The 22,577-nt window shown below is 39.9% G+C and overlaps 1 protein-coding gene and 1 long non-coding RNA gene across 2 annotated transcripts; one reads left to right on the forward strand and one right to left on the reverse strand.

The window, feature by feature from the left end:
- Positions 1–3,377: 3,377 nt before the first annotated feature.
- Positions 3,378–6,406, forward strand: LOC143413131 (uncharacterized). Its single transcript, XM_076875606.1, has 10 exons — positions 3,378–3,609; positions 3,726–3,868; positions 4,038–4,182; positions 4,279–4,322; positions 4,465–4,494; positions 4,808–4,852; positions 5,662–5,700; positions 5,878–5,898; positions 5,999–6,143; positions 6,324–6,406. The coding sequence occupies exons 1-10, from the start codon at positions 3,378–3,380 to the stop codon at positions 6,404–6,406; spliced, it is 927 nt and encodes a 308-aa protein (XP_076731721.1).
- Positions 6,407–19,672: 13,266 nt separating this feature from the next.
- On the reverse strand, positions 19,673–22,361 carry LOC143413159 (uncharacterized). Its single transcript, XR_013093755.1, has 3 exons — positions 22,112–22,361; positions 21,546–21,854; positions 19,673–21,459 (listed from the first exon to the last, which is right to left on the reverse strand). It is a non-coding gene; the product is annotated as an uncharacterized LOC143413159 (long non-coding RNA).
- Between the last annotated feature and the right edge of the window lie 216 nt (positions 22,362–22,577).

Here is a 22,577-nt window from a genome sequence, read left to right on the forward strand (position 1 = left end):
ATATACACGAGTGAATCCTCTGCCTTTTTCAACTACCTTTCCTTCATGAAGGCAGTAGGAGCATCCGTATTCACCATTAAACTGTTTAAAATTTTGGATCAGAGGTCTGGCAACTGAGTCACTCATTAGAATTAGAGGGATTACTTTGGTATTGACAGAAACGCCTTTGTCATCTTCCCATGTGAAACCACTGTCCTGTAGGCCCACACACTCATCAATGAAAGGTTTTAAGAAACTTCTCATGTGAGGCTTCTCATCCCCGAACCATAGTGCACAAAGGAGTACATTATCCTGTCTTGTTTTCAATGGCAATTCATTAATGGTGCAAAAAAGGGGCCAAATACTACAAGGGGACTTTTTAAAAACTGGCACACCATCACAGCTAAATGTTAAGCTGAGGGTTTGAAGGGCCGTTTCTGAACCACTTAAAGCTTTCTGATACAAAAAACCATCACAAATGTCACTGAGAGAAGTAGATGTTTCTGTTTGCCTTCCTATTAATTCATCTGTAATTCCTGGCATTCTCAAGAGATTTTTGAGTTGATCTTCCAAGGAGAGGTATATGAAAAAGTTATTGGTAAACCTACTTGCTTTGTCATAGGTGCTGTTGCATTGAACACAATGAACTTGGTCCAGTTCAGCTGACATTATATTACTGCACTGTTCACACACATAACAGATTTTCATGATGTCTTTTGTATCATCAAAAGCTTTGTAAAATGAATATTTTGTCCTGCATGCTGAATCACTGCCACCAACAACATTAAGGATTTTCATGATATCTTTAAGACAGTCATTGGTCAAACTGTGTTTGAGCTTAAGTGCCAGAAGTAGTAGTTGATTTTGCTCTTTAGTTTGACCTGAATCCACTGGGACCTCTATCTGAACAGGACCTGCAGTGCACTCTTCATCATTAGTCATCAGCAGAGTTCTGTCTTCTGGAAGGGTGTCTGGGATTTCCTTGAAAAGAGAAGCGAGAGAGAGAATTATGGGTCCTGTAAGCAAATCTTCAGTGTAAGAGCATTAACCTAGTGGACTCATAGACGCATTCATGTCTATATCGGTGAGATCTGCCCTGTAACCGTCTTCTCTGTATTTATGCATCTCTTTTTTTAACATTACAGCAGAAATTTGAAATTGGTCTCATTCACTAATTGTGCACTATTTGACATGTCCATTCAGTCTTGCCAAAATTTAAGTGTGCTTAGGCTGTCAAAATGAATGCTTAGTGCTTTCTTTCATGATAAATTCTGTAAGAATATATGATTGCAGTAGAAAGTAGAAATTACCGTAAAAATCATAATTAGAACAATGATTACTTGTTTTATTTTTTCTTGTTCAATGCACTAATTCATGAATATTCTTTAAAAAATAATGTCTAGAAATGTAATGATCTTTTTGATTTCATTTCTTGACTTGAAAATTCAACTAACTATTGTGTACTTATTTCGACAAATCTATAGTCCAATATTCAGAATAAATTTAATTTAGGTTTATGCATTAAAAGTGTTTTCATTACAGTTAACCCAAAATGTTTGTATTCCAACACTAACCTTAAAAAGAGACCAATAAGATTATTATTAATATTAATATGAATCAAGCATTTATTATTTGGTATAACTGAGGTAATTAAATGCTAAGGGATAAGATAAAATGGATGATAAGATAAAAGGAATAAAATGTTCTTTTGGTAATCATCACCCTCAAGTTGTTCTAAACCTATTTCTTTGTTCTGTTGAACACAAAAGAAGATATTTTCAAGAATGTTGATAACCAGTTTCTTGTCCCTACTGACTTCCATAGTGTTGTTATTTCATACTATGTCCATACTATGTCAATGGGGACCAGCAACTGTTTGGTTATCAACATTATTTTGTTCAAAAGAAATTCATACAGGTTTATAACAACTTAAGAGTGAGCAATTGATTAGAGAATTTACATTTTTGGTTGAACTGTTCATTTATGAATTTACAAAAATGCAAATTGAACCACCAATCATATCATAAGGCATACCTTTTGACATTCCTTGATAACATTCTGAAGTTCTTCTTCTGCAACCTTAATTCTGAAAAAGAAAATATACAATAAAGAAAATAGAAATTGCTTATTGCTATATTTGAACTCTAAGTGAACTGCTATTAACATGATAAAGATGTGATCACTTATAAAGATGTTTATTGATCAGTAATAAGCAGATTAGACATAGCCTAGCTACATTCCCTGTTTAAAAGAGCCAACTCCAACTCCAGATCATTCATTTGGGAGCCAGAGTACCTTATGGTATGGTAATTTATAAAGATCATTTTTTCCTTACAATTTTCATTGTGGCTATTAATTACATTTGATAAAATTTACTTAGAATGATGTTTATACCATTGTTTTAAGCAACTGCATGTCCTATTTTTACAAGAACATAAGCTGAAAACACTAATTGAAAATCCTTCAATGCTATTCTGGAGTATTAAGCCCCAAATGTCTATTACACATTGGCTTTGTTTATTCTTGATAAAAAACAAACAAACATCTTAAGCATGCAGTGGACGATTATTTGCCACTTTGAACGATTACATAATTGTGGCATCCTTAGTGATTGCCACTAGATTAATTGATTGATTGCCCTATGGCATTCGTTAATGTTAAAGAGTGAGGGATATTACATTACCAACACACCTTTCTTTTTGTGCCCATCTCCGTTTGGTTCTTGAAGGAATTTCCTCTTCAGGATCAGTTAGATAACGTTTATACGAAATCCTTTCAGGAGGCTCGCTCATTTTGACTCACACGTGACCTGTTGATGACATTAAAATCACATTGAAGAAAACATCGAGAATTGTAAAACAGAAACTGCAACATATAAAATAAATGTAGTGAAATATATGCTTACCGAGCAGTTTTCCAGGGAGTTCGCAAAATTGCAGCGTCTTCTTCCGCGAGCGTCTGCACACGCAATGGAGACCTTAACAAAAACTTTAAAAACTTAAACGTAAAGTCCCAAAAACGTCCGTCTTTGTACGTCACAGGATTAATCGAAAAAAAGGTACTTAAAACAATATAATATGTTTTTCTATGAAATCTATGCTCACCAGAGATTATTCAAAAAATGCAGCGTCTTCGTTCTAGATCTGTAGGTTGTGTGAAAGTGTAAAGGTTAATGAGCGGAGCAGAGTATGCGCATGCGCGTTGCCATTGTGCTTTTTATAAATAAAGATAAAATAAAAAGTAAATATTGAAATATTCCCAAACATGTGCAATGAACGCGCAAAAAATATTAATAATAGTAATAAAAAAAATTATTAGTTGTTGTTTCTTCCCCCCCCCCCCCCCCCCCCCTTTTTTTTTTTTTGAAATATAACCGATGTTTGAGGCGCAATTTCCGAATGGCCGATATACAGACGGGAAGACACAAGCGGATAATGTTCGCGTTAATTAAGTGGTCGGAAGATGGAAAGTTCTCAATTCTGCCAACTGAACACATTCGGGATTTTGATGAGGAGGAATACTTAAACGGTTTGGAGGAAAAGGACGTTTATTTGGTGGAGTGGCGACAAGGCGCCAAGGAGCCAAAAGGCGGGTGGCCGGTCTATGAAGCCTCCATCATTAAGCTAGCAGGTGCCTTTTCTCCAGTATAATATTACTTTATTGTCGCTTATTTGTTAATCAAAATATGTAACTTAATTATATTATGATGTACTTTAGCCTTTTTTATTATTATTCTGCCTCCTCAGAAAGGGAAAAAACTTTGCAAACAAAGCTTAAGGAAATCGAAGAACAACTACCCAAGCCAGAGGTGCTTAAGAGAAAAAGTAAACCTTCTATGAAACTCCTTGAGGCCACAGAGGTCACAGACGAACCGGCAGCTAAGAAAAAGGTGAGTGTTTCGCCACGCGTACACACACAGACATATATACTAATATATATATATATACCTGTTTTGTGTATATATATATGTATGTGTAACCCCCCCCCTAACATTTTGAGATCATTCCTTCATACAGAAGGTGGCTTTTAAAGAGAGAGTTTTTTGTTCCATTTCTTAGGCATACCCAACAGACCAACAAAACGATCTAAAGTTATGGAATGAAAAGAAACTTGAACATCTACAGCGTGTCATTAATCAGTTGAGAGAAGAGAACTCGAATCTAAAAAGAGAGAACGATAGGCTGAAAAATGAAATACTTGAAAGTAAGTACTGTACTATTGCATGTTTTATGTGTGTGTTTACACTTGTCATATACAATAACTATCAAAACCTATTCACATTTAATTTCACTTTCACAGAAATCCCACCTCTCCTTCAGGCTACACAGCATTTAATTACCAAGGTTAGAAACAAAGCACAGTTATCCTTCATTAATAATCACTAATTACAATGTTCCACATTTCCTTGCCTTTTTAATCATTTTGAGGCCTTTTGGAGTTTTTTTGGGGTTGTTTAGCAGTAATGTTTGTGCCTATTTATTTTAGCCCATGAAAATGAATGCAGATCTTCCTGACGTAAGTAAAATCTAATTAATTTTTTGTCATTACCATTAATTTTGTTGCTTTGTTGTTTTTGTGCAGTTTGCAATCATATAAACCTAACAAGCATCAGTCAGCAGTGTGCCTAACCTAAACAGATTCTTGCTTTATTCACATATGTAGTTATATGTACTTGTACATTGTACCTAGGGTTGCGACGACTTGGCACCGCCCCATTGTTGTGACAGCCCTGATTGTACTTGTACACTGCATCGGAACAGGGAACAGTCTGCCACATTAATGTATTTTTAAATGACTTGTTTCTAATACATCAGTTTTTCTCTTACAGATGTCAAAGTCTCAACCTGATGCTGCCCTCCCTCATCCTCCTAAAGTAAGTATTAGTTGTTGTGGTTTTTTACGCAGTGTCTGTGTCACGTGATATTATGTCACATGCTAAGCATAACTATTGAAATAATAACTGTTTTATAACAGATTTTCCCAAACACTAGCTATGTTTGTTGTCATTCAGACCAGTACTACTGGTTAGACATTGCTTAATAAGGATTGTGTTTTTTTAGCTGCCATCACCAGTGTGTGAATGGGTTGATGACTGAATGTGTAAAGCGCTTTGGGGTCCTTAGGGACTAGCGCTATACAAATACAGGCCATTTACCATATAATTGATATTCCCGATTAATTTCTCATCTCTGATTGAATGCCTTTGTTTGTTTGCCTTTTTTTGACCATAACAAGACATTTTTGCAGGATATATATGGTGAATTTATATGCATAGATACAGTCGTAGTGCTTGACACATGCACAGAGCAGTAGATGGACTAGTAGGGAAATAATTACAATCATGATGTTGATTGCTGATGTCAGTATATATATTTTAGAGGAATGTTTTGTTTTTCACCCAAAATGAACTATATTCTTCAGAAGAGATTTTTTACCCCACTGGATTCTTATATATTGTTTTTTTTTTTTGCTTGTTTGTTTGTTTGTTTTTTCTCCAGAACATGTATGCTGTACCTATTTACTTGAATTGTATAGATATATTTACGTCATCAAAATATGTCACATGACTTACAAGGTTTAGATTGTTGTGCAACATTGTCACATTCTGATATTTATTCAGTGGTTTTATGGCAGTCAATGCTATGTGTATTTTTTTTAATCTTTAAATATTCTCCTTTATAGGTGCCCAACTCTTCATGCAAAGCGTCTGGGGATTCTAAAGTAAGTATTTTTGATTTTGCTTTGTGCCACCGCGAAATGTCAATCTTTCTTATTAAAGTGTAAAGACTCAATCATCTAAGTTATTCTGAGTTCTTCCTTCTTTCATTTAGTTTACCAGTAATACTCTGTCTGTAACAACATTGTTGACTTCATATGTATGTCTTTATTTATTTAAAGGGTTCCAGTGATGCTGAATATGTAAGTAATTTTGCTGAGAATTTAGGTAGGTGCAAACTCAAATGTGTTTTTTAAAAACAATTTATATTGAAACACTCTTTTTATGTGATTGCAACCACAGGTGGAGTTAGCACATGCTACAGGGATAAAAATTCTGAAACATCAGTGGGCTACTGCTCTTCAGGCCCAAACACCCACTTTAATGGTGCGTGTTCTTCTGATGGCCGTCTTCCCACTGGAGGTTTTGATCCAGAGCAATTTAAAAGGTAAACAGCTTTGAAACTTAGTTCCAATGGTTAGCTAATAGTATTTTAAAAAGCCTACTTCTCTGTCACCAGTTTCTTTACCAAAAAGCATAATATTGTAGTTCAAATGTTTAGATGAACAAAGATCAGATTTTTGGAAATGTAACTAGCCAGACACTCAAATGTTAATGCTTTTTATAGGAGGACACAGCAAAACAGACATCGGCGCAGAGCGAAGAACTGCCCTTGATAAAGAAACCATGACAGCCATATATAGTAAGTGAAGACTGTGTATCTAAAATTGCATACTGCACAAGTAACTCACTTTGCAACAATAAAAATTGCACAGATAGGTGATGAAGCATTGAAGTGGTTGGACTCAGACAAAGAAGGTCAACAGATTGAATGCTGGAGAGTAAGGATAGATGACCAAAAGGGGTGTTAGTATTACTGTAATGTGAACTGGATAGACTTTCCATCGAGGGGAAAAAAAAAGGTAAAATTATGTGGAAAATATATCTGTATCTCTATAAACTCTATAGATATATATTAATATATATATAAAATATAAATATATTTTGAAATGTATTTTAGCGCATATATTTTTTGGCCAATTTTTGTATATTTTGAAATATATTTCAAAATATATTTCAAAATATTTTTTTTTACCGTATGGGCCCAGTTTTGGTTCATCTCCACTTTTCACCCTGTGATCCACAGCCCAAATTACTGTACGATTCAGAGAAAATTAACAGTAAACTTTACCCAATATACAGTACTGTACTTTTATTATCCTCATCTTTGAGCTCAGATTACACAAAAACTGTAAGAGGTGACACTGATATTTCTCTAGATTCTGGCTCTAGGCCATCTCCACTTTTTACCCAGTGATCTACCCCAAATTACTGTATGGTTTTCCAGAAAATTAATACTAAAATTTACCAGATTTACAGTACTGTACTCTATATATTCTCATCTTTTACATCAGATTACAGGAAAACTGTAAAAGGTGACACAGATATCTTACTGGATTCTGACTCTGGGTGATCCCCACCCTTCACCTTGTGATCCACGCCCAAAATTACTGTACAGTTTTCTGATAAAATTATAACCTAATCCATTACTGAACAAATACTAAAACATAATATATATACACTCAACAAAAATATAAACGCAACACCTTTGTTACTGCTCCCATTCCCCATGGGATGGACGTAGAGATCTAAAATTCATTCCAGATACACAATATAACCATCCCTCCCAAACAGTGGTCACAAATCAGTCCAAATGTGTGGTAGTGGGCACATCTGCTATACTGAGATAATCCATCCCACCTCACAGGTGTGCCACATCAGGATGCTGATCTGACATCATGAGTAGTGCACAGGTGTACCTCAGACTGCCCACAACAAAAGGCCATGAACACAGGTCATGAACTGTGGGTACCGGTATGAGGAGAGAAGGGGGACAGGACTGGATGGTGGGTTAAGGTTAGGATTTGGTTGGGGGAGGGAATTGCTAAAAGTCCTCATCTCGTCTTCAAATCCCTTCTTTCCTGTATTAAGGAGAATCCTGCGACAGTCCGTTCAGACCCCTCCCTGCCTGAGGAGGGGTCTGAACCGGGTCGGGTAGAAGCTGGAGTGGAAAATGGGTTAGGGTAGAAAGGGAAGGGTAAACTGCCAGACAGTCACACAAAAAGCAAGCATCTCCTCCTTGCACTGAAGTGGCTGCAATCAGCTGGAGGTCCAGGCTCCAGTGGATGAGGGTACAGGTACTCAACAGGTACAGGGGGCAGCCACGGCATGTTGGTCATGAACTGTTGAGATGGAGATGAATGGCTGCTGGGGTAAAAACCAAACAACCCAACTATGGAAGGCTCCTCACATACCCTCGAGGATACTGGGCAAACCCCACTCAATGAGGGCACCTCAAGAGCCGAAAGAAACATCCAAAATTATTGTTTTATATTATATTATTTTATATTATATTATATTGTTTTATAAAAAAAGCAAGAAAAATCTTTTCATTTCAGACTGTTGAGGCACACTTGGTTGAGTGGAGCTTCAGTGGCACTGTAAACTATCTGAAAACACATTCACTTCAGTAATTATAATCTTTTAAATGGAAGTAGATCAAACAAGCAACAAGAAAAACTACTCTCGTTCAGTGTAACAAAAAGCACTGTAACAGCTTCATATAGCAGAAGCTTCTCCTGACCACTGGAGCCTAGCTGATTCTATAATGAACAGAATAAACAATTATTGAAAGAAGAAGAACTTATTTCTGTCCAAAGGACCCGCTGAGCATTGGAACTTAAGAAAGGTGAATCACACCACTACTCTCCTCCCACTTTTCAAGGCTTATGGGGATGCCTCATTTACACACTGGTTCCACTGTTCTAACATACACATTGCTGCTCTACTAGTCGAGTGAATGTTGTCCTTCTGTGCCGAATATCACAGTAGGAAGTGCAGGAATCTGTTCATCTAAACCTGTAATAAAGTTGTTAAGATGCAACATTGTGGCTTGTTCTTTACAAATAAGGGCCTTAGAAAGATTGCTGACTGCTCTGCCTTTAGTCCCATTTTCAGCTCCATCACTGGTATTCAGTCCAAAGTTATAAAACCAGATTTTCCACAGGGTGCTTTCTCCAGCTGGGCCTCACCGGGTGGCAACATTTCGCTCATGGAAATCTGTCGATCTGTACCCCTCTGCTTTATAGGACGGAGGAGTCTGTGCACATAGGAGTCACCGATGATCACAGATATTTTCTTCACATGAAGATTCCAGTCCTGCAGTTTCCTCTGTGTGTTGGGGTCTCTCGTTGGAGTGCAGACCTGTTGTTCTGGTGAGGATGGTGAGGAAGGAAGACAATAAGAGGAGGAGTCCTCTGTTATTCTTGTTTGGAGGCAGGTCTGCACACAAGGTTTCAATCTGTGTAGGTTTGTGAGTGTAACTCAAAGCTGTATTGTTTCAGTGAGGGGTTGACACGGTTATTCAGCTGTGTCGTTTCCCTGCTCACCTGTGGCTGTTGTTCTGGTTTACAGGGTGTGTCACTGCTGATGTGGTAGCTGGATTCCAGTCTGCTAGCTTGGCTATAACCACCGCCTGGTTCTGGTCCAACGACTCGGGCTGGAGACGGCGGCCCAGGTTCCATTTCTCCCAGGATGCTGCCATCTCAAAGGGGCCTCTCTAGAGAACTGAAAACAAATTTTAAACTCATACTCTATGCTTTGGTTATAATAGTCATGAAGGATAAAAATTGATCTCTGAGCCGAGTTTTTAGCATCTCCTCAATTAGAGTCTGTGTCCTTCTATTGAGATAGCTGGTCTAATCAAAGTTACTAAATTTGTGGTTATTTTTATTCAGAGATTGATGATAACGGTCTTCTGAAACATTTTTCTGATGATCAACCGCTTTAATAAGTCTGTAAATTTTGCAAACTTTAATAAAAAAAAGTGTGGATCATCCGATTGTACTCTATTCCTCCGAGGTTCAGCTCTTTCATTCAGGGTGGATTTTACATACCGTTTGTCTCTGGCCACTCCTCGTTAAAATCTCCGATCTCCACCAGTCTGTACAAGGTAACAGATCGTGTTGTTTTTTCATGTTAGGCTTCTTCTGGGTTAGGCCTTCCTGTTGTTCATGGTGGAAGATGGGTGCCTTTGTTGACCTAGGAGGGATAGCTGGAGACAGGTATTCTGAAATTGCCTTCTTTATTTTTTTTAACGTAATTTGAGATGGGCTACGTAAAAGGTATTTGCACATACCAAGGCAACTCTTTGGATTCCCCGTCCATAAACATCCGACAGTTCTGAAACATGGTTTTTTCCACACAGAGGATGGGAGAGGAGGAGGGGTGAGGAGGGGAGAGCTGGATGGGGAGGGTTCTGTGGGTTCATAAAATGGAGGTGGTCTGGTCTAATGGATTCCTCAAGCAAACGTGTCTGGTGGCAGTTTTATTTTCACCTAAATAACATTTGGGTGGGAGGAATCGGATCCACCGCAAGGCTTCTTTTTAAACAATTTTTCCCCGTTGTCGTAGCCGTTAACTTTTTAAGTGTTGTGTCTATCCCGGTATTGTTTAGTGGAAGTTCTCAACAAGAGAAAACATTTGCCAGTGAAATAATAAACCATGTTTTAATAGTATTGATGGTTAAAAATAAACAAATACAATTGATAGATAACATATATAAATAAAACCATAGTCATTAACTTTGTTTGTAGTGTATATACACACGCATGCAATCTTTTATACACTATTTTACAAATTCAAGGAGTTCATATACTTAATATAAGGATGGATAAATACATAATAAATAAACTATACTTATTGTATTGTTTAAATGCTATACAACGTTATAAACATATACAATACATTTTTTCCATTTATTTACCACTGTAAATGTTCTATGTACCACTTAGGATTTATGTCAACTTCTCATCTCTATTGGCAGGTTAAACATCTCTATGGATGAGCTTTATGAAGAGTGTGTCACTGCAACCAGCCTTCTGAAGCACCTCACCAAAGAACATCAGGAGAAGGAAAAGTGGCAGTCCAAGGGAACAGCAGAGAAGTGGATGGAAATTCTTCAGGCAGCTGACCTCCCCAATATGCAGGCTGTTGTATCCTTTGTACTCAGCATCCCATCTTCCACTGGGTTTGAGGAGAGGATTTTCTCTCTTATGAAGAATAAGTGGACTGATGTGCGGAAAAAATGTTCTACTGAATTAATTAGAAGTGAGCTCATTGTCAGTCTAAATTATGATATGTCTTGCTCAGAGTTTTACTCTGCAATCCTGAACGACAAACAACTCCTAACTGCAGCAAGAGCTAAAAAAAAAAACACAAATGGAAAAAGTAGTCTGTTTCCACATAATGTAGCATTGAGCTTGAGTTCATGAGTTTGTTGGATTTTTTTTACTTCAACTTTCAGCTACAGTCAAGGCCTTTGAGGCACAGATGTTGTGTTTACAGGTGTTCCACAGACTGTTTTTTTTTTACTTTTCTAATTGCACTAAATGTGCACTGTTACAAGAATGTTTTTCTTTCTATTGTTTTCTATTAATTTATATAATTTTAGGTTAAGCAGGACAGAGTTCTTTGTGTTAATTTTGTCATTTTGCACAAAAAGTGAAGCGTACCAGTCTTTCGTTTAGGAAAGAGACCTATTTTATTGTGTTAATGTTGTCATTTTGTGTTAAAAATAAATGGATAAATTATCATTTGTTTGCCATGTGTTCATATCACAAAGAATATGCATCTACTTAAATGAACTTCAAGTCAAATGGTTAAAAAAATAATTTCACACACAAAAAAAGAGCTAAAAAAAAATTCACCACACAGGGAAGGGTGAAGACAATTGGGTCGCCCGGCCCTGGCCACGAAGTGTCCCTTATTTATTTTTCAGGGAGTTGGCAACCCTACTTGGAATTGAAAAATGCAAATGACCAAAAATGGTCCCACAGTCAAATTTCATGTTTGTGTAATTTTTGTCACGGTCCTGGGTCTCCTGACCCAGCGTTTTTAGTTCTTTGTGATTTTTGTATTATTGTACTTGTGTGTGATTTATTCTATGGCTTCTAGTTTTGATCCCTTGCCCTTCATGTCTCTCTGTGTCCCCTCTGTTCTGTGTAATTGTGTGTCTTTGCATGTTTGAGTTTCTTGTTTTCTGTCACTCTGCATTGTGCATTATGTTCTCATGGTTGGTTTTTTGTTACTCTCTCTAGTCTAGTCTCTTGTGTTCCCAGCTGAGTATTTCCCTGTGTATTTTGGTTCTTAGACCTCTGCCTTATGGTTTATGTCTCTGTATTTCTTAGTTGCTGTCTCCACTGTGTCAAGTTCGCGTCTCTGTGTGATACTTCCTGTTTTACTTTGATGATCCGTGTCTCATGTGAATGCGTCCTGCTTTGCTTGTCTCGTCAGTCCTGATTTCTCCCAGCTGTGCCCTCCTTCTGTGTCTCATTCCCCTCGTTACTTCCCAGTGTATTTAAACCCTGTGTTTCTCTGAGTCAGTGTCGCGTCGTCCCTCATGCTGTGTGGATCTCCCTGTGTGTCTCTCTGTGAGTTTTCCAAGTTCCCAGTTTAGATTAGTTTGTATGTTTTTTCCCTGCCAGCAAATAAAGCTGAGTTTTGAGTTCACCTCCCTGAGTCTGTGAGTCCTGCACTTTGGGTCCAACTCCTGCCTGCCGCACAGCGATTCATGACAATTTTAGACATTGAAGTTCTTCTTGTGAATAACCTTTTGAAAAAACAAGTAAACTTCAAAACTTATTTCTACATTGAGAAACACTGCCTATAAAAGGGCAACACTTCTCAGTTCACTCATTTTGGACCTAACATTCAGACCATCAACATCTCTCTACATTGGGGATTTACCTGCAACACTTCTCAGTTCACTCATTTTGGACCTAACATTCAGACCATCAACAGCTCTCTTCATTGGGGATTTATCTTCTTTGGACCTTAAGGTAAGTTCAGTAATTTTTGGTGTGTGTGTGTGTGTGTGTGTGTGTGCACTTACTTGCTGTGTGTGTGTGTTAGTGATGGGATTTCCGGCTATCCTGGAGCACTTCTGTTGTCTTTTGTACGTGTTTTGAGTTTTTATGTGCTTCTGAGTTGTTACGTGCTTCTGAGTTTTTACGTGTTTACATGTGTTTTGGAGTTTTTACGTGTTTTTGAGTTTGTACGTGTTTTGGACTTTGTACATGCTTCAGAGTTCGTACGTGATTTGAAGTTTGTATGTGCTTTGTCTCTAGGGGCCACCGTAAATATACTTTTATTTATTCAACTTCTGTTGTCTTTTGTACGTGTTTTGAGTTTTTACGTGCTTCTGAATTTTTATGTGTTTTCATGTGTTTTGGAGTTTTTACGTGTTTTTACGTATTTTGGACTTTGTACATGCTTCAGAGTTCGTACGTGATTTGAAGTTTGTATGTGCTTTGTCTCTAGGGGCCACCGTAAATATACTTTTATTCATTCACTCTACATAAAATGTAATAAATAAATCATATAAAAAAAAAAAAATCAACTATTCACATTTAAACTTTCAACTATTTAAATTTTCAGCTTTTTCCTTTTACAAATTTAAAGTGAAAACAACACAAAACACTGCAAACCACAACACAGTGCACTTACCTGCTGTGTGTGTGTGTGTGTGTACACTTACCTGCTGTGTGTGTGTGTTACCTAATTTTATTGTGTGTACTTACCCAATTTTTTTCTTTTTACTTACCAGATTCCACCAGCCATGGAGGATGTTGCTAGGGAGAACATGGATGATTTGGCCACAGCATTTTTGAGTTCCTCCAGTGTTTCAGATTTCCTTACTGACCCAGAGATCCTCATTCCTCTGCAGGCTAGTACTGTTGACAATGCTGATGAGCAACTAGATGCTGAGTTCGATTTTGATGGCATCGTAATCGAACTGAAATGGCTGGAAAGGTTGAAGCTGTTGTTTTCAAAGTTCAACCTTTCTCTCTACCGAATCCAACAACTGCGCAATTCTTAGCATTTAATCAAGAAACATTTTGATCTAACCAAGTTTTCCATGCAAGGCCTGGAAGTGCTACACAAGGTTCGAGGCATCGACCTTATTGAGCTGGACGAAGGATTTAAATTGCATGTTGTTGCAATTCCCAGATCCCTTGTTAGGGTGGACAAAGCCTTTCAGTCCCCGGGATATTTTCTCACAGAAACCATTGAACTCATCAATGGTATGATGGTCAACTTTGTGGAGAGTCTTAGAACCCTCCCAGTGGGAGATCTTGATCGACCCTCTGTACAGAAGACAGTCCTGCAGAACAAAGGGTACATGAATGTCCTACCTCAGGATCAAGAGTTCGTGCTTTGCACTATTGACCAGTCCAAGGATTTGTTGCATGAACATCTGACATTGGATCTCCATTTTTTTGTTTACAAGTTTGGCCAAAAGTCACGTGAACCACTCATTTTATCCAAAATCACGGATTTCCAGAACATCGTTCGGTGTTCTCTGCATGTGGCGTGCAATTTGATTCCAGATGACACCAACACCCAATTTTTTTGGTCTAGAGCTGGTTTACAGTTGTTGGTTGGGCCAAGAGCAAAACTTTTCACCGCCATGTCCATGCACGAGTGTGCAAACTTTCAGACAGTGCTGGATCAACATGGGCTGGATGTTGCTCCAGCTTTGGCTAAAATTGCCAGACTGCCGTTTGTCACCTTTTGGCAGTTTTACGTGGCCAGTCCACACACCCACTATCAATCAACTTTCCGACACCCAGTAAGTGGGTTGATAGTGAATTGTGGGCTGAGCCACCCCAACTACCAGAAAGCTATTCACACGCGTGCGGAGGATTACTACGTCACATCTTATGAAGACCCTAGAGCGGCTCTTCCTCAACCTCCTCCAACCACAGGTACAACATGCCCAGGACCCACTACAGTTTGCATACAAGGCGGGTGTCGGAGTGGAGGATGCCATCCTGTACCTCCTACACAGAGCCCACTCACACCTGGATGGGGGAAAAGGCACGGTCAGGATCCTGTTTCTTGACTTTTCCAGTGCCTTTAATACCATCCGGCCCTGTATGCTTCAGGAAAAACTGAACAGGATGGAGGTGGACCCCTGCCTGTTGGCTTGGATCTCCGACTACCTCACCGACAGACCACAGTACGTCAGGCTGAAGGACATCACGTCTGACACTGTGGTCAGCAGCACAGGAGCACCACAGGGAACTGTGCTGTCCCCTCTTCTCTTCACCCTGTACACCTCTGACTTCTGCTACAACTCTGAATTATGCCACATTCAGAAGTTTGCAGACGACACAGCCATCATGGGGTGTATCTGGAATGATCAGGAAGAGGAGTACAGAAGTCTGGTGAGGAACTTTGTCGCATGGAGTCACACAAACCACCTGCAACTCAAACCTCAAAGACTAAGGAACTGGTTGTGGACTTCGGGAGGTCTAGAGCAGGTCCACTACCGGTTCAGATAGAGGGGGAGGAGGTGGAGGTGGTCAACAAGTACAAGTACCTCGGGCTGTGGGTGGACAATAAACTGGACTGGTCATGCAACACAGAGCACCTGTATAAAAAAGCCCAAAGCCGACTGTACTTCCTCAGGAGGCTGAGGTCTTTTAACATCTGCAGGAAGCTCCTGAGGATGTTTTACCAGTCGGTGGTTGCTGGAGTACTTTTCTATGCTGTGGTGTGCTGGGGGAGCAGCACAGCAAAGAAGGACTCATCCAGGCTGGAGAAACTAATCAGGAGGGCTAGCTCTGTGGTCGGCATGAAGCTGGACACTCTGGTGACAGTGGCAGAGAAAAGAACATTAAAGAAACTGATGGACATTATGGACAATGCCAGGCATCCTCTGCACACGGCCATTAACAACCAGAAGAGTCTGTTCAGTGACAGGTTGCTTCTCCCCAAGACAAGAACTAACAGACTTAAAAACTCCTTTGTCCCACACGCCATCAGACTGTTTAACTCCTCTCTGGAGGGGAGAGGGAGGGGAAACAGGAGGACAAAGGAGGGGGGAACAACTAAGCTGTAGTGCCTCTTCACCTCACTGTGCAATACCTTTTGTGCAATACTTTTGTAAATAGTCAACAGTGCAATAGACCTCAATACTTGAAATGTGCAATTCACTTGTATTTTTATTTTTTATTCCTATTTATTCTATTTATCCCCTTGGTATATTTTATTTATATATATATATATATATATATATATATTCTGTAACTCTGTAACTTCTGTCGATGCTGTGCTTTTTTGGAAATCGAATTTCCCAGAGGAACCCACCCGAGGGATTAATAAAGTTCTATCTAATCTAATCTAATCCACATGCGGGACCTTGCCATCAAGTCCAAATGCAACTACCCCTTGCGCATTGAGATGGTCCAGGGGCTGGATGAAGAGGATTTAGGAGTACTGAAGGAACCCATTCCTGCTCACTCTTCCGGATTCCTAACATCCAAAGGTTATTGGAGAACGTCCCAATGCTCGTACCTTTCCAATGGAAGGAGGAAGAGTTAAGCCTCCAGTCTGTCCTTTCGCAGTGTCTAACCCACATGGTTGAGGAGCTCTGGCAGCTGGGCCAACAGCACGAGGGCAAAGGTGGGTTCCTGCCCACGTGGAGAGCCTTTCAGCTAGAAATAGCACTAGAAGAGGCATTCCATGGACACCCCTTGTCTAACGTTGACATTGTGTATTCCTCTGCTCTGGGCACAAGTTCTCGGCATGAATTCAGTGCCACACATGTCCGGGGCTTCATGGCGCTTGGTCCTGCAACTGGGCCAGCAATTGAGGACACACCTCCCCCTTTGTTACACTGGACCAAGGATCCCCTACAGGTTCTTCGAGTTCACAGGGTGTTTTCCCTCACATGTAACATGGGGTGTGAGCCTGCCGTAATTGGTCCCTCACTTCTCCTCCTCCTGCTGCAAGACGTTTTTCGGCGAAATGAAGAGATCCCCGTCGCTGCGCTCCAGGGAGCCAAGTGCCCTGAGAATTTGAAGGGACACGTCAACCTCTCCGCATTGGTTGAGAACCTCGCCATAAGGGACTCTTTTCCAACGCCTTTCACCTTCTCCAGGGCCAGGGTGCTCATTGAAGATTGTGGCAAAGATGTTCAAGAATGCCTGAAGGCTGGCTTCGTTGAAATGAAGATCAGGTGGTTCCCCGACTTGAAATTTCGTGATCTCCGGGGAACCCGTAAGGCAACTTGGAACTTCGTTGACTTTGTTGAAGTCCACAACGATGACCAACAGCCTTCGGTGGAGGCACGGTCATCAGCCATGGTTGGAGATATTTCAATGGAGATGGAGCGACGTTCGCTTTGCTATGCCCAGAATCTTGACAGATACAAGGAACATGGCATGCCATGGTTGGTCGATGTACTGAAAAGGCTTCCAAAACAGACCGATCCTGAAACTCAGAAGAAAATTCTCATTCTGGTGAGTTCAGTTGGCCTCCTGATGAACCGGGATTTCATATCTTTTGAGAAATTCAAGGATCTGCTACTCGAGCTAAAGGTCAGTCAAGCGGACCTTCAGAAATGTAAGATTCTGTCTACATCTCCATGTCAGCATACGTTTGGATTCACCCTGTACAAACTGTACTACGACATCCCATATCGTATGGTGATCCATCCAGTGCATCCAAAGAAGAAGCCTCCAACACTGCAACTGGAGCTTGATCACGTGGAACTTCCCGTCCTGCTGGAGGATGAAGAGCCTCAGGTTGTGAGCACAAGCGCAGTGTTCATCCCTGCCAATGTCAGCAGGCGTTGGTCAGAAATAGAGATAGGCTTTGTGAACACGGACCCTTCAGTCAGGGTAAAGAATGCATATGCACAGTATGTGCGGGATTGCAAGGCTGCAGGCTTGTCAGCCCGGTCTTACCAGGCATTTGTCAAGAAAAGACTGCACTTGGTGTCAAAGTTGGACAAATAAAGAATCGGTGTTACAGAATTCACCAATCCAGTGCTTTTTCAAGTTATGATGTGATGAAAAACTTATTGTCTTTTTTTTTTTAACTAAGTTTTGATTTTTTCCATGTTACACGAGTGTGATACCATGTTACGGTTGTAAACATGTTTCCAAAATTGTTCATTTTACCTTGTTTGCTTTGAAAACTTAATTCTTGTAATCAAACAATAAATGTTAGCTTTGTAAACATCTGATAATTCTGTTTTTGACATCATGTTCTGTTAAAAAAATCATTGTTGAGATGAAAATAATATATGTTATTTTTGTAAACATTTGTGAGTTAAAACGAAAAAAAAAAGTTAAATGTTCCAAAATCTCCCCCCCCCCCCCCCCCCCCCCCAAAAAAAAAACAAAAAAACTACCCTCACATGGACTCTGCCTTGACGTGGCGTGAGGGCTTATGTGTTCCTAGGGAACACAACCAAAGAGTCCAAAAGGGTTAGGGAAAACAAGGTGTTAGGGGAAATCAAATTTGGGAGCATGGACCCCGAAGGTCAGGGTTAGGGGTTAAAAAGCCAGGAGAGGATGGGACAAAAGTGGATTAACTGAAAAAGTAAGAGGTGTAGAGGGACAGCAGAACCAGGCCTTTGGAGCACTGCGTCATCTCCTGGTCCACACATGCCTTCAGGAGGCACTGTACAAGGGGAGAGTAACGAGTCGTCTGTTGCCACAAACAGTACAATCGCCTTCTGCCTCTGTCATTCTCTTTCGTTTGTTTGAGCGTTTGTTTTTTAAATACACAGCAAGTGTCACTCTCTCTCTCTCTCTGTCACACACGACAAAACATGTTTCTCAGATCTGGTAGAACAGTAGCTGATATAATGAACAGAATAAACAATAATTGAAAGATATAATAATTCTGTCACACACTACAGCGGTTGTCAACTTATTTCTGCACAAACTCACCTCACCTGGGAGACATGAAAAATATTATGCATCTTCACCTTAATAGGCAGAACCAGCTGAACGGTAACAGGATTTAACTTTGCTTCCGCTGGGAAAGGACCAATAAATAGAGAATATAAACCCTTCATGCTCCTTTCAAGCTCCCCTACCCTGATACTATGTACATTTAAGATAAAGCGTTTTTTGTTTTCAGTATATGTAAAAGTATGGCTTTGTTATTCTATGTAATAATTTCTGAAAAACCTTTAGTTATGTATTTTATAAAGTGCATTTGCTATGATTTCAAGTAACACGCTAACAGCTTCACTGCTCACCTTTTGCTCTTATAATCTAGCCAACCTTTATGTGCTTGAGTAAGAAAACGGTATCTCACTGTACAGTAACTGATCAGCCAGTATGGTTTTAGGAAATTTTGAATTAGGCAGAATGACATTTTCATTATTGTTTTTATTTTTTATTTATTTATTTATGTATTTATCTTTGCTTTACCACCCTTCTGAAATCTCAGCTGAAAACCATATTCTCCATGGTAATCTGTTGTTACTGGGACGGTGGAGGCTTGTGATGTAATGCCATCTTTGTGCAAACTGTCATTTGGTATCTCTCCCTTAATTGCTGGTCATTGATGAGCAACATATCGATGCAGCTATCTGTCCTATGTACAATTATATAAACATACAGACACACAGACACCTTTTAAGCCCTTGTCCTCTGATCAGGTGTCCATGTAGCATTTACCTGGACCACTGTCGCCAAACCATCTGTTTCATAATACATGTAATGTTTAATCTGCACTGGTCACTCCACTTTATTGTCATTGATATTTATATTTAAAAGTGCAATACTGTAATTTTCTGCTGCTCATTCCTGTGCAATATCCCATCTGCCCTCCCGTCATATTTCTTTTCAAGATTTTCTTATTTAATCACTAGTGTACATATATTTATATTTATAGATACATATATATTTAGTCATCTTTTCTCTTTTACCATGTCTCTCTAATATTTTGCTCCTTACTATTTTCTTATTATTTTATTTTATTATATTTTCTCCTACTGTATCAATAAAACACGAAACAGTGAACGTAAATAATACAATTTGAAGCAGAGTGAAATTTGGAAACATGACACTTTATTTCAATACGTAAATTAAAACAAAACAAAACAAATGTAAAAACAGCTGTGTTTTCTAAGAATAAAACCACTGCATAAAAAAGCCCATGCAAAGAGAAGAGGAAAAGAACAGATAAAATCTAAGTCAGCTGTCCAGCCACTCCAAGTCTTCCCCTTCACCACCATAAGATTTCCGAGTTACTCCATAGTCCCATAACACCTCCTCACCAACTGCGATGTCCTTCAGGGCAATGAAAAGTATTGTCTCCTGGACTTCCGGTGTGGCGGTAGAGCAGTATGGTCGCATAAGTACAGAGCTCCCGTAAGCCAAGTAGATAAACTCCGCTAAAACACGAATTGAAGCGTGAGACAGAACAACTTTGGAAGATGAGCGGAGGGACAACAAAAGCAAAGAATAAAAAAACTACGGACACCCAAGGTAAAGACATAAAACATCCGAACAACGAGGACAAGCTAGCACCTGAAGCTAATATGGCCGCGCTTCAAAATGGACTGGATTGTATTAGCAAACAAATTCAATCACTCCAAAATGAATTGAAATCAGACTTCACGACATTCAAAGAAGAAATTACTGGCCAAATGAGACACGAACTGTCTAAATTCAAAGAAAATATCGACCAGAAGTTTAAGAGCATGACTACAGAACTTAAAGAACAAGAAGGGAAATTAGAAGCTGCGCTGACGCGCACGGAAGAAATGGAGACGTGGAGCCACGAGGCCAATCAAACCCTGACAGAACTAATGAGAGAACAAAAAGCGATGATGACCAAATTGGATGACTTGGAACTGCGATCCAGACGTAACAATCTGCGGATCTACGGAATACAAGAGGGAGCCGAATCTAAGGCAGAATCGCTGACCCAGTTTCTGGAAGCCTGGCTCAGAGAGGAGCTTAATATTAACATCAACCTCCAGATTCAACGCGCACACCGAGCATTAACCCCGAAACCGGCAGCGGGTCTCCCCCCAAGGTCAGTCGTTGTCAATTTCCAACAATTCACAACTAAAGAGATGATACTTAAAAAGGCATGGGAAAAGAAAATAGTCACTCTGGACGGAAGCAGGGTTTATTTTGACCACGACTACTCGGCGAGAATGGTGCAAGAACGTAAAGCGTACGTGAATATCAAAAAGATATTAAAGAAAGAAGGCATCTGCTTCCAGACTCCTCTCAGCAAGATGCGAATCCACTGGCTAAATGGAGTGAAAACTTATGGCAACGCGGAGGAGGCTGCTAATGACCTGCAAGCGAGAGGATACAATGTGGAAAAAGGGATAAACAGCCGGGAGAGAGAGAGCGCCGAGGGACGTCTGTCAATCGGGGCAGCGACATGGAAACCGGTCCGGCCCACGTATGCTGGTGTGGCTAGCAGGCGAGCTCGAGAGAGACTTCAAGAATTTCAGCATAACGATAACCATGCATGAGAGGCGTATAAGGAGACGTATAACAACAAGATGGATTCACGGTGTGTCTGGTAGGATAATATGGAAACACAAAGTTGGCTAGGGATGGACAGTACACAATAATGACTAGTATGAGTGTGACAATCTTTCGTGAGTCATATCTCATTACTGGAGGGGGGCCCTTTCAATATGAGAGACATCATTTCACTTATCGTGCACTTTTGTTGTTGGTGGCGCACTTACACAAAGTTCTTGAACAGCATTTGCTGTCAGTCCATGTTGTAAAATCAGGATGGCCTCGCAGTACTGTCTGAAGGTAGTCATTGCAAATGTGGGGATGCAATCACCGCCTGAAAGTCTTGTGTGGAAATATTCAATATCCTTCTTGGCCACGGCAAGAATTTCCTTCTTATCAGACCTATTGCAAATGTGACAGAGGTAAGACATTATTGAAAGTTTGTATGTGTCATCCAATATGTGGAAGTGGCAATAAGGTCATCATACCTCGCTGTTGGCACGACTGTCGAACACGCTTGGGGACTGTTCGTGATGATAAATCCACGTGTTTGAAGGCGAGTGCAGAGTTTAATGCAAGATTCTTCATCCTTGCAGTACTCCTGGAGCTCTGAGAAGTTCCAGACTCTACCTTCATTAGAAAACAGCTTCTGTGAAGCAATGGCTCTGGAAGCTTCTTCCTCACATTCCTGTGGTGTGCAGTCTTTCAGGCACACTCTGCTCAGGTGTGTGCGAATGGACTGTTGGGGCTTTTTACAAAGCAGGCAGTAGACAACGTTTCTCTCCATCTTGTTTGCACTGTAAATACAAAGAGTGAGAGGCAGAAAGTGAGAGAGAAAATTTTTTTTTGATAGTATGAGAAAACAAACAAAGAACAACAACAATACATCCACACACAAACTTTGCTTCCAACCCACCCCACCCCCCCCCCCCCCCAAAAAAAAAACTTGAAGAAAAAAAGTTTTAAAACAAGTTTTAAAGTTTAAAAATGAGGAGAATGGCACATGCAAGTTTTACATGTTCAACCACTTAAAAGCCCAACAAACAGTACTTACATTAAAATTGAACCGTTGTCTTCTGTTGTCGTCTTTCTCTCTCTCTCAGTGTCCTGCGGAAACAGAGTGGCAATAGCATATCACAAGTTGGCTACATTTATGTCCTTGTAGCTGTATGCTACCCCACCCCCTTTTGCCCACTGAATGACAAAATGACAGGCCCACTTTTACCACCTACTGAACAACCCACTAAACGACCCACTGAACGACCCATTGACCCACCCACTGAGCTTGTTGGTGAAAAATGTTTCTCATGTTAATTTAAGAGCTGTTAAAACCAACTAGTCCATTCTCCCGAAGGTTACTTTGTCTTTAAAGGGGTGCTCAAAGTAAAAAAGGGGCACATAGAACCAGGCTGTATAGCAACAACACACATTCAGATATATATATATATATATATATATATACACACACACATATATACACACACACACACACACACTGACTGGGACTGACTGATTAAACT

This window comes from Maylandia zebra, linkage group LG17 (genome assembly GCF_041146795.1).
Source record: "Maylandia zebra isolate NMK-2024a linkage group LG17, Mzebra_GT3a, whole genome shotgun sequence".
Classification (NCBI taxonomy): domain Eukaryota; kingdom Metazoa; phylum Chordata; class Actinopteri; order Cichliformes; family Cichlidae; genus Maylandia; species Maylandia zebra.